The sequence below is a fragment of the Dysidea avara genome, chromosome 7 (assembly GCF_963678975.1).
Source record: "Dysidea avara chromosome 7, odDysAvar1.4, whole genome shotgun sequence".
In the NCBI taxonomy this organism is placed as follows: Eukaryota; Metazoa; Porifera; class Demospongiae; order Dictyoceratida; family Dysideidae; genus Dysidea; species Dysidea avara.
In genome coordinates, this window is record NC_089278.1 from 7,654,042 (window position 1) to 7,667,703 (window position 13,662).

At 37.8% G+C, this 13,662-nt stretch overlaps 1 protein-coding gene across 1 annotated transcript in view; it reads right to left on the reverse strand.

Moving 5' to 3' along the window:
* Positions 1 to 13,662, reverse strand: part of LOC136261993 (anoctamin-7-like) — a 35,504-nt gene that overhangs the window by 4,875 nt on the left and 16,967 nt on the right. Inside the window, exons 17-22 of the mRNA XM_066056111.1 lie at positions 13,177 to 13,231; positions 11,392 to 11,489; positions 9,787 to 9,920; positions 9,285 to 9,437; positions 9,146 to 9,198; positions 8,546 to 9,039 (exon numbers count right to left, since the gene is read on the reverse strand). Of these exons, the coding sequence (XP_065912183.1) occupies positions 8,546 to 9,039; positions 9,146 to 9,198; positions 9,285 to 9,437; positions 9,787 to 9,920; positions 11,392 to 11,489; positions 13,177 to 13,231 (987 nt within the window). The remainder of the gene's footprint in view (positions 1 to 8,545; positions 9,040 to 9,145; positions 9,199 to 9,284; positions 9,438 to 9,786; positions 9,921 to 11,391; positions 11,490 to 13,176; positions 13,232 to 13,662) is intronic.

The window sequence follows — 13,662 nt, forward strand, 5'->3', positions numbered from 1 at the left end:
GGTACAAAATGGGAGCAAGAAGATGAGCAGAATACAGAGGTCCAATTTGGGCTCTCCATGGACCCTCCTTGCACTCAAATTACATCCAAATGAAAGAGAACACAGCTCTCTGAGTTCACTATACCATATACCATTCCAACAATACTATATCAAATGGCGGCTTTCACAGAATCTGAGAAAGAAACCACACTTGCTAGCTGTGAAGAAAAGATACAGCATAGTGTACTGGGCCAGCTATCCATTTCAGGGAAAAATTTTTGTGTGCGTGGAAGCCGAGTTACCTCAAATCCGGTATTATTATTGGATAATTCACCAAATTTTGACATGTTGATTCAGCTATTTATGGTATACCAACAGATGGAAGATGACATTCAATATCCTGAAATGTGAGTTCCTGAGAGTAACAAACCAATGCAATCCTATCTTGCACACGTATTATATTGAAAATTCTCCCATTAAGGAAGTTCCATCTGCCAAATATCTAGGGGTCACCATCGACAACAAGCTTACCTTCAATGACCATATCCAAACAATCACCAATAAAGCTAACCAAATCAATGCCTTTATTTACAGAAACCTGCGCCACTGTCCAAGCACTGTGAAATGTAGCTGCTACAGAAGTATGGTCAGGTCAGTGCTTGAATATGCATCATCTGTATGGGATCCCCATACCTTAAATAATATTAATAGAATTAAAGCAGTACAGAGAAGAGTGGCCAGATTTTGCCTAAATGAGTTTTCAAGTTACTCTAGTGTTACTAACATGCTAAGCACACTTAACTTACCTCCTTTACAACAAAGAAGAGAGAGAGCTAAACTTATAATGATGTATAAAATTATTTATGATCTTATTGATATCCCCAAAGAGTATTTTACCCCTAATGATTCGCGATTAAGAAAAGGATACTACAGGCAACTGACGACAAACATTAACTCGTATAAATTTTCCTTTCCCCCTCTGCAATTAAGCTTTGGAACCCCCTTCCCCCTATATAGTTAATTCTCCTTCCCTGGATAATTTTTGTAACAACTTAAGTAATTATATCTGTGCATTATAATCATTTGTGATTTCTGCACAGTAAAAACAAATAATAATAATAAACAAGTTACCCTACAGTGAAATCAGTTTGAAACAAGATATTTCAGCTACAAACAAATCAACCTGTAGAGAGTTCAGCTATGAACAGATCACCCTGTAGAGAGTTCAGCTATACAAGTCACCCTGTAGAGAGATCAGCTAGAAGAAGTCACCGTCTACAGAGATCAGCTAGAAGCAAGTCACCTTGTAGAGAGTTCAGTGACAAAGAAACAATCCTGTAGAGAGTTCAGCTACAAACCAATCACCCTGTAGAGGGTTCAGCTACAAATAAATCAACCTGTATAGAGAGATCAGCTAGAAACTAGACACAATATAGGGACAAGCAAATCACCCTGTAAAGAGATCAGCTACAAACAAATCACCTTGCAGTGAGTTCAGCTACAAAAAAATTACCCTGTAGAGAGATAAGCTACAAACAAAACACCGTGTAGAGACTTCAGCTACAAACAAATCAACCTGTAGATATTTCAGTTACAAACAAATCACCCACTGTAGAGAGATCAGCTACAACCAAATCACCCTCTAGAGAGATCAGCTACAAACAAATCACCCTCTAGAGAGTTCAGCTACAAACAAATCACCCTGTAGAGAGTTCAGCTACAAACAATTCACCCTCTGGAGAGTTCAGCTACAACCAAATCACCCTGTAGAGAGTTCAGCTACAAACAATTCACCCTCTGGAGAGCTCAGCTACAACCAAATCACCCTGTAGAGAGTTCAACTACAAACAAATCACCTTGTAGAGAGTTAAGTTACAAACACATCACCCTGTAGAGAGATCAGCTACAAAAAAATCACCTTGCAGTGAGTTCAGCTACAAACAAATTACCCTGTAGAGAGATCAGCTACAAACAAAACACCGTGTAGAGACTTCAGTTACAAACAAATCAACCTGTAGAGATTTCAGTTACAAACAAATCACCCACTGTAGAGAGATCAGCTACAATCAAATCACCCTGTAGAGAGATCAGCTACAAACAATCACCCTGTAGAGAGACCAGCTACAAACAAATCACCCTGTAGAGAGTTCAGCTGCAAACAAATCACCCTGTAGAGAGTTCAGCTACAAAAAAAAATCAACCTGTAGAGAGATCAACTATATAGACACAATATAGGGAATTCAGTTACAAGCAAATCACCCTGTAGAGACTTCAGTTACAAACACATCACCCTGTAGAGAGATCAGCTACAAACAAATCACCTTGCAGTGAGTTCAGCTACAAACAAATTACCCTGTAGAGAGATCAGCTACAAACAAAATACCTTGCAATGAGTTCAGCTACAAACAAATCAACCTGTAGAGATTTCAGTTACAAACAAATCACCCACTGTAGAGAGATCAGCTACAACCAAACCACCCTGTAGAAAGATCAGCTACAAACAATCACCCTGTAGAGAGATCAGCTACAAACAAATCACCCTGTAGAGAGTTCAGCTACAAATAAATCAACCTGTAGAAAGATCAGCTATATAGACACTAGACACAATATAGGGAATTCGGTTACAAGCAAATCACCCTGTAGAGAGTTCAGCTACAAACACATCACCCTGTAGAGAGATCAGCTACAAACAAATCACCTTGCAGTGAGTTCAGCTACAAACAAATTACCCTGTAGAGAGATCGGCTACAAACAAAACACCTTGTAGAGACTTCAGCTACAAATAAATCAACCTGTAGAGATTTCAGTTACAAACAAATCACCCACTGTAGAGAGATCAGCTACAAACAAATCACCCTGTAAAGAGTTCAGCTACAAAAAAATCACCCTGTAGAGAGATCAGCTAGAAACACATCACCCTGTAGAGAGTTCAGCTACAAACAAATCACCTTGTAGAGAGTTAAGCTACAAACAAATTACCCTGTAGAGAAATCAGCTACAAACAAATCACCTTGTAGAGAGTTAAGCTACAAACAAATCTACCCGTAGAGATATCAGTTACAAACAAATCACCCTCTGTAGAGAGATCAGATCACCCTGTAGAGAGTTCAGCTACAAACAAATCACCCTGTAAAAAGTTCAGGTATAAACAAATCACCCTATAGATAGTTTTGATACAAACAAATCACCCTGTAGAGTGTTCAACAAGATAACAGTCACCCTGCAGAGACATCAGGTTACCCTATAAAGAGGTCAGCTAGAAGAAGTCACCTTGTAGAGAGTTCAGCAACAAAGAACCCACTCTGTAGAGAGTTAAACTAGAAACTAGTTACCCTATACAGAGATCATAGAAACAAGTCATCCTGTAGAGAATTCAGCTACAAACAAATCACCCTGTAGAGATTTCAGCTACAAACAGATCATCATCCTGTAGATAGTTCAGCTATAGATACAAGTCACCCTGTAGTAGGAGAAGTCACCTTGTAAAGAGATCAGCTAGAAACAAGTCACCTTGTAGAGACCAGCTACAAAGAAACCATCCTGTAGAGAGTTCAGCTACAAACAAATCACCCAGAGAGTTCAGCTATGAACAGATCACCCTGTAGAGAGTTCAGCTATACAAGTCACCCTGTAGAGAGATCAGCTAGAAGCAAGTCACCTTGTAGAGAGTTCAGCTACAAAGAAACCATCCTGTAGAGAGTTCAGCTACAAACAAATCACCCTGTAGAGTGTTCAGCTAGATAAAAGTCACCCTACAGAGAGACCAGGTCACCCTATAGAGAGATCAGCTAGAAGAAGTGATCTTGTAGAGAGTTCATCTACAAAGAACCCACTCTTTAGAGAGTTCAGCTAGAAATAAGTTACCCTATAGAGAGATCAGCTAGAAACAAGTCACCCTGTAGAGATTTCAGTTACAAACAGATCATCCTGTAGATAGTTCAGCTAGATACAAGTCACCTTGTAGAGAAATCAGCTAGAGGAAGTCATCTTGTAGAGAGCCAGCTAGAAACAAGTCACCCTGTAGAGAGTTCAGTGACAAAGAAACTATCCTGTAGAGAGTTCTTCTACAAACAAATCGCCCTGTAGAGAGTTCAGATGCAAACAAATCACCCTGTAGAGAGTGCAGCTACAAACAAATCAACCTGTAGAGAGTTTAGCTACATTTCAAGTCCCTTAGTAGAAAGATCAGCTGCGAACAAGTTATCCAGTAGGGAATAATAGACATGTAATAAATATATTTATATAATTACTGATAAAATCAAAAACAGTTGAAGTACAGTATTAAAAATCTGCTCTGCCTTTTTATTCTTCCTGTGGTAAAGAAATAGGATAGGTTAAAAAAAGCCTTAAAGCCAGCCTATGGCCAGCTTTGGGGTATACAAATACAAAAAGAAGTGATATCTAATCCAAAACAGCCAAGCTGTAAAAAAAGAGTGTGGCCCTCAGAAAGGCTATGGTGAAAAAAGATGTGAAATCCAAGGTGGCGGCCAAGAAATGGCTGTGGTGGTAGGTTAATGGTAAAAATTTTAATAACGACAATTCAGGTGAATTTGGTGCCGCTTGGTCTTGGCACAAAATTCACCTGAATTGTTGTTATTAAAATTTTTACCATTAACCTACCATCACAGCCATTTCTTGGCCGCCACCTTGGATTTCACATCTTTTTTCACCTTGGCCTTTTTAGGGGCCGCACCTTTTTTTACAGCTTGGCTGTTTTTGATTATATATATATCACATATTGCACTGGCTCAAAATGTTAACGAGATATACGCACTGTCTTAACAAAATATATGCACTGGTACCAGTGCATTTATCTTGTTAAGGCAGTGTGCATATCTCATTAACTCAAGATATTGCACAGTTAGGTGTGCGTATATCATGTTAACCCATTCCAAGAAATCCTCACATTTCTTTGATGTCCTTTTGCTATCTCTTTGTGCCATTATATAGTCACACATGTTAAAACTGATTGTGGGATTAGGTTTATTTGTGTTTCTCAGTGTGTTGAGTAGTTTCTTTGACTGAAATGGAGCTGTTTCTAATATAGGTGAGTTCTGTTTTGAAAAGTTCTAGACACCTGTCTCAATGTTATGTAATACATGCTAAGTAAAATGAGCCATTAGAGGTGAAGTGGTATAATGTACCTATCAATGTAATCCCCAACTACCACTAATACGGGGGAAGGTGGGGATTTGCATCACTGAAAATTACAATTCCCCACCTACTGGGGAAGTACTGGTGATGCAAACTCCGACTTGTAAACCCGGGAATAGAGGGGATTTGCATGGTCTTGTGGCACTGGTCTAGCAATGAGTTGATTTGAGTGGATTTTAGTATGAAAGTAGTAGCTAGCACCTGAGACCCTCCTTCCTAAACCGAAAGCACACACTTTTGTTGTCTGAGTGAATTTCTTTAGTGAATTTCTTTAGTGAAGACAAATCCCCACTACGTCGGGGAAATTTAGCGATCCGTTCCCCCACCATCCCTGACCTATCCCCACCCTCAGCCTGTATCTGTGGTAGTTGGGCATTACATGATAGGTGCATTATGTGCGATTGTGATTTTATTCATGGATACAGTTTATTCACGATCATTATAGTAAATACCTGGAAGCACTTATAACAGCATTAAAACATCATTATCAAGTCATGCTTTGATGTCCTGTGTCTCCTTGCTCATTGTATAAACCCACAATCAAACTTTTTGTATACTCATGTCATTGCGCGTATGTCTGAACTCTTAGCACAGCAACTCCTTGTCGTTATTCTTATGTTGTTTCCAGAATCCACTATCGAAATTCACAAATCCCAATATAAATACACTCGTGAAGCATGTCAGCAGTTTCTCACATGTGTAGGTGCCACATGGCACATATTAGTTATACCACGGGCACTTGTGCTTTGCCTGATATATACGCGTGAGCATGAGGGCGTTTCATATAATTATGTACGTAAGTGATGGTACAAGTAAAATCCAAATATTTAGTATATGTAATAGGATGGATGGCTGTGGTATTCGGGATTAATAGTGTGAGCATTGTAAACAGGAAGAAGTAAAATAGTGTGAGGTGAAGCCGAGCACTATTTCCTTCCTGTTTACAATGCGAGAACTATTAATCCTGAATACCATAGCCATCTGTCTTATTGCAAATTAATCTGACAACCATAGCAACTGCTACTAGGCAACAGAAAACCACTTCAAAAGACCTATTACACGTAGCAACCATTGCTATGGTATTAAATGACATTTACCTTTGCAACGGTTACTTAGCAACCATTGCTAAGTAACCATATTGTTGCTATGCCATGGGGCATCTATCACTACGGTAACATTAGTTGTCAAGTCGGACATTTACTTCTAATAGAAACACACCACACTATTTTAGCCAATCAAATTAGTATTACAGATTTTGTCAAGGGACCTTGACAAACAAGTGTAATACTGATTCTATTGGCTAATCATTTGACGTATTTCAAAATGATATGTCAAGGTGCTATTGAGAGTATTATATTGTAATACATTCAGTTGTTGGATTATTTCTTTAATCACATAGTGCCATACATTAGTCTCAATAGTAGGAGTGCAATTATAGTATGTTCACGTTGAGCTGAATCCTGAAAAACAGCTAAAAATTAAAAGTGGATTTTTTTTCTCAAAAGAGTTAACATTTCAGCCAACCAGATGATTATTGGTAACAGCAAAGGTGTCAACAACAGACACGTACGGTTTGGCTGCATTACAAGTTCAGGAAAGGGCTGTAATGGACAGTGTAATTATATGGCTTCCCTGTAGGAAATGCATTGTGAAAATTTTGATTGGCCGTAAATATTATGTCAACAAGATTTGAAATATTTTTAGCGGGTCAAGCAGTACTACAAATGAGCCAAATTTCAAGATCTTGTGTAATTGCATCCATGAGTTATTAAATGTTTTTGAGGATTCAGCTCAGTGAACACACTATAATCCCAAATCGCATAGCCTTGTTTCTGTAATTGCACTGTAAAGTAGCCAATAAAATAGCAGAATAGCAGAAGACTTTTAAGTGCAACAAGAAAGTGATATGATGAATAGCCAATCAAATAAGCTGATAATAGAAGCCTTTAAGTGCAACATATGTATACATTTTGAGTAGCCAATCAGAATTACTGACATGTGAAGCCTTTTAAGTACAACAACAAATGATGTAATACAAAGAAGGATGATGTAATACAAAGAAGGATGATGCAATCACCTGGTAGAAGTTAATGGCCACATAGGCCTGGATAAATGTGTACTACAAACCATGAAGGGTGGTCACTATGTGATTAGTAGGCAATCACTCACATTTTTGTGCAATAACGGAATAATTGTACTCATAACAGCCAAACTTGCACTCGGCTTCGCCTCGTGCAATTTTGACTGTTACTCATACAATCATTCCCTAATTGCACTCAAATGTATGTGATTACCTATACTAATCTGAAAAAGCAGCTTAAATTTTGCATTATGATTCATCATTATGACATCACCATGCACAAAATTTATCAAAATTCATTATGTTGATATGACATTTAATCACGGACTAAATTATGTAATTGTGTTTTAAAAATACAGCAATAATACAGTGGAACCTCTCTTATTTGGACCTCTATTATCCGGGCACCTCCATTGTCTGGACAGCCCATAATGAAGTTTGGTTTAGATAAAAGCACAAGGAGGGAGCCTAAAGGTGGCTGTTTACTTGTTTGGTGGCTTGTTTATTCTACTAATAAAGTTACCACTTGGTTGCTAGGTGATAATGCATTTTTTACAGCTAGTGGAGTGACCGTGAATGCTCTGTAGTGACTTCCCTTCTACCCACTAAACTGCATAGCACTAGCTGATAGCAACAACAACACTACTTGCACCAAGATAGCAGTGGCAGTGAACTATGACAGTGTAGCAGCAAGCCAAGACAACCATGGCACTAAGCCAGAAAGCAGTGGCAGCAAGCCAGGGAGCAGTGGAGTGAGAAAGGGCAGCAGGCCAGAGATGGCGGCAGCACACCATAGAAACAGTAGCAACAAGCCATAGCAACAGTGACAGCAAGCCATAGCAACAGAGGGAGTAAACCATAGCAACAGTAGCAGCAAGCCATAGCAACAGTGGCAGCAAGCCATAGCAACAGTGGCCCCATGCTGTGGTGAGGCAGTAACTAGCACAACAGTTATGTAGATATGGGGTAGCAAGACCTCCCGCAGAGGATACATGTTAATTTCAAACTAACACATTCTTTAGTCACTTTAGCATAATAGTATGTTATTCTTAGTTACGGACATTTCTGAGATACAGACAGTAATAGCTATGTACCAGACCACCCGGATCATTTCAGGGCATTACAAAAAGTTTATCTAGCTGCATTCATCTTTGCATCATTATGGAGAGTTTGAAGTGAAATGGTATAAGCATGCCAACATGCAGACATCTATATTTTACAATATATTAATGTTGCCTGAATTACATTGCTAATAAAAAGTTAGCAGTTATATGCACCAGCAAATACATGCTATAGAAATTATATGTGTACATCTTTGTATGAACACTTTACCTGCAAGGATAGGATGTATTAACACATTCAGTATAGTTGTTGCGAAATCTGTCACCAGGTCCAAGAGGATTTTGAGCTCTAAATCTCTTCCAAGATTCTTCTTTGAAATATGGCTTTATCTCTGGTGAGTCAGTGTCACAGTCCGCAATACAGGCAAAGTCGGATATATTAGCTGGAATGCGAAATCGAGTTCTATCCAAGAAGCAGGTATAATCAGTATGATATGGCTGATAGTAAAAGTCAGATGGATCATCAGAGTTATTAAAATAAAAATTCAAAGCAATTGCAGTTGGCAGTGGGAATGGGTTGTTGCTGTCGTTTAACAATGCTTCAATTGGAAATGGAGTTATGGAGTATGCCACATATCCTCCAAGACTTTTTTGTAGATTGTCATTCCTCCAGGCTGGGGAATTCCTCCTGAGGTCAGGGGCAGGGTCACGGTATGAGTAGACTTGTAGAGGAATAAACTGAGCAGTGACTGCAATAAGGAAAGCCTAAAAATAACAAGATAAGTTTGAAATTAGAGCATTTAAAGAATCTACTTCAGAGTCATGCACTTAAGACTGCAAGAATTATGCAATAATGTGTAGAAATACTTACATTTGTGACTACTGACAATCTAGCAATAATGTCAAGAATGGCATACCAAGCACCTGCACAAAGGTAAGTTACATATGACATGTCATTCAACAATTGGATGATATTTAATACAGTCTGGATAAACAGTGAACCTACGTACCAATATCCTGAGCACGTTCAGCAATTGGACGTTGCAGCACACTAACAAACTTGAAGGCATCCAGTCTTATCTCAATGATGTTGTTTAGCCAGGCAAACAATGGAGCCAGTGGGAATGCAGCAACAAAGATGGTGATGAAACCAAACTGAATTACTAGAAAACGAGCATTGCATATAAACTTAAAGGTTTATATTTTATGAGTAACCAACTAATTATTGATTTGATGGCTTATAGTTAAGTACGGAATTTGTGCAGTCGATTGCATTTTTGACTGCAATATTATATGTGGTTTACAACTATCCATTGCTTATGACAATTCAGCTTAAATTACTTAATGTACATCAGTGCCTGGGACAATCAAAGTAGAAATTTTTGACCAATTTTCAAAATTTGACCAATTTTCAAATTTAAAAGTGTCAAAGTTTAAAGTATTTGTTATCAATTTGCAAATCCATAACACAACCACAAGATTCTTGTATATATGCATCTCTTAATAACTCACCCAGTTCCAGATATTCCTCAAATAGACCGTTTCGTGACAGAGGTGGTAGCTCAAAATCTTTCTCCCATCGTGTAAATACATCTTCTTCCGTTTCTTCTTTGCGTTTCCACCAGGCTATCAAACGTTTTGTATACCTAAAACAAAATTAAGAAATTAATGAGAGTGGTGTACGTATTGGCCTCAAAACTAAAATTTGTGGTAATAGCCTGAGTTGATGATACACATTGTATAGGAGGGCAACATGTTTGCAAACCACAAATGTAATGCCAGTACTTAATCACTTATTCTAACAAACAATGTACAGATTGCATTAGCTACAGGAAGTAATTATGGAATGATTAATCATGGTTTATACATACATCTGTGAGAATATGGTGGGGGTTTATGGAGTAAACTTCTAACTACAGAAAAAAAGTTTTTAACCGGCATAAAAATTATCATTAAGTGATATTTGTACTATGCAGGAGCTATAGCTAGCTAGCTGGGCATAAAAAGTAAACAAATTAGCTATTTAAAAAAGGAAGTAGGAATCGATAGGATACACATGCAACAAAAAGTAAGGAAACAAGATTAGATGACTACTTGCTAAAATGAGACACACTTTAATCTCTACTTTTGGCTAATTTGATAGTCGCATTTCAAGATGCTAGTCAAAAGTAGGGAATAAAATGTGTCTTATTTTAGCAAGTAGCTATAGCCATCTAATCTTTGTTTCCTTACTTTTTGTAGCATGTGTATTATTGGTCTCTACTTCCCTTTAAATTTTTATTTTTTAAATAGCTAGTGGTAATACAGAATCACAAAGGTTTTCCACCATAAAATATCAACAAAAAACCAGCCTCATAATACCTTCTCAATATCTTGGTGGTACAGTCAAGCCCAACATGCCTTTAAAATGACTCAAAACTTTTAAATAGTTTATACACAAATCTTGATGAAATTATCTACTGATTAGCATACTCATGCAAATACCTTCTGGCAAGGGTAACTCAATAATGGCTAACTTTATTTTTTCACTGTTAGATGTTGTTTTAGGCCAATACATTCCTTTTTGCTGCATCACAGGTGGTACAACGGATGCAACATGGACTCATCAATTGTCCGTGGTTCATGACTACACAGCACATCAATTGCTTCATTTCATGTTATCGTTAATGCTAACTCTCATTATAGTCGATTGCAGGATTATTCTGTTTCATATATATAATATGTTTGTGAATTAGAAAGTTGAAAATATGTTTACAATGTGCTGCTGGATCCGGCAGCCAGACTAAGCATGTGGTTTAAATCCATTGCATGTACAGCAAGACTTATGAAAATACTTACGGTATATACAGCATAAAATTTTTCAAGAATTATACAATTGATTTCTTAAAAAACTAAAATACTTCTGCTAAGATTCAACGGTGACTGATAAAGAGTGATATTTTTTTGTATTCACACTGTCATACAGTGGAAGCCACATGTATATGAACAAAACAAATGGGTGTAATTAACTGGAAACACTGTTATGTCCATCATGGTTCTGATGTGCTAGACTAGAGCTATGTGCATGCATAGTTCATGTCAGTGACTTAAAAACATTAGCTTATTTATAAAACTTACGGTACTCCTAATTCAACAAAGTTGTTCAGTGTTTGCTTGCCCAACATCACAACAGAAAGTTGAATAGTCAACTCCAGTAAACACCCATAGGTACTGCACTACAGTATCAAACACATTTTTTAAATTAGTAAAAATCATCTAAACAACATAGCCACATGTACATCAACGTTGAAACCGGGTCACTACTGCTGACCCGGATGACCCACTGACCCGGATAGCAATCCGGGTCAGACCCGGATGTGTCCTGATTGACCCGGATTAATTAAAGCCGAGACGTGTTTCGGCTAGTCTCGGGTGAGCGAACGAGTCTACATTTTGAGCGTTCGATTCGTGTTGAGTAAATATTGCAACTTCAGCCTAGCTGTAGGTTGAAGACCAAAAAAAAAAAAAAAAAAGGTCTTAACCTACTGACAATAGCTACCCCTCACCATAGATACCCTCAGTTTCGTGCTACATACTGCACTTACTAACAAATAGGCGTGGCTGAGCATATGTTGGTAATGCGATAAGTGGGCGTGGCTCACGAAAGAGCTACGCGATAGCGTTTATAAGTTCCACGTCGTCAAACGAACAATTTCGTTTCTCACGTGATCCAATCCGGGTCAGACCCGGATAAATTGTAAACCGGGTCAGACCCGGATGACCCAGAGAAAATGTGACCCGGATGACCCGACCCGGTTTCAACGTAGTCTGGCGTTGCCAGACCTTTTATTAAAAAATAATTTTTTAAAAGGTCTGGCTATGCCAGACTAGTTTCAACGCTGATGTACATAACACATATAATAAGGTAAATCTTCAGTGAAAAAGTTAGGTGAATTAAATAATCAAATAGCTACCATATCGTTGACTAGAAATCCAGTGCAAATCCCAGATATAATTACATAAGTCTAAGTCCTTGAAATTAGGTTAGGTAATCCTAAGGCTGCAGCACATGTTGCTGTCAGACCTTCAGTGCTGGTCACTGTAAAGTGTTAATAACAATAACATAATTATGAGAGAAAGAGAGAGAGCACAGCTATATAGCTAGCTAACGATGTTCTTATTCACGTAATTAATATAGCAGGAGCGTAGGAAGCATGGGTGATGGGTGCCATGGAATATTTCTAACCAGAATCAAATTCACTAAGGCAGTATCATCCTTCCTTTTCTAATTTGCCAGTGATTCCATCTGGCTTCAGCCATATTCCATAGGCTTAAACAAAAGTGCGGTACAAGTGCATTAAAAGTAGTTATTTAACTGTTTATCAGTTAATAACTATATTCTAAACAGAGTTGCTGATTCCATCCTTCAGTACCACTTTAAATTTGACTAGTAATTCTTTGGAGATGAAAATCAAGTTGTCCTATTAGTAGTATAGGGCACCCACAAGTGTATGCCAATGTTCATCACTGAATCTGAATACAGTTATTTTGTATTCTCAGACTTTTGAGTTTATCTATGCGGATGCTTCCTTCCAGGAGATCTGCTACTACTTTCTTAGCTTTTAACTTTTCTTATTCAACTTAATGACAGTATGTAATTGGCCATGTGTGCACAGAGACTATTTGAATGACCTCAGTTTATACATGTAAGGTAATTCCTAGAATTCTTACTGCCCCAATTATTTCCACTATTGTATATTGTTGCCAACCTTGATTATAGCTTACTTATGCAAATTACTTTATATAACTATTCTACTACACACTATGATCATACCAACAACTGTCAACAGTTGATAATGTATGCATGGTGAACAGTAGTACAACAAAATTATATACATAACTAAACATATCTAGTCACAATACCTCATCCAAACGAAGTACTCCAATACGTTGATAATTTCCAGGATAACCAGTGAAACTATATAATACAAGAGCACAATTTAAAAATATATAAATATTGGTGGAGAATGTTTAATAGAAAACTACATGGTCATTATGTTAAACCATTTTACCCATTAACGGCCACTGCTGCCATACAGCAGCATGGCATCATAACTATAAAATTTTGTTTCACTATAACTTGTAAAGGTTTCATAGCAAGACGCCCTAGTACTAAAGTGGACATATCAATAGAGTTTCCGTTTCTGGGATAACTGAATCCTTCCTGGACTAGTGCGCATTTGTTAGGTAACAGAACAAAGTATAACCTTTCATAATAGGCACCTTAAATTGTTTTTCCAGTTGAAAAGATAACAAAGGAAGTGTTGTACATCAATAGAGACAGGTAAAGTAAACAGTTGGCTGCTTTTCCCGGACGTGACATGGCAAACACGAGTGCACATGCGCATG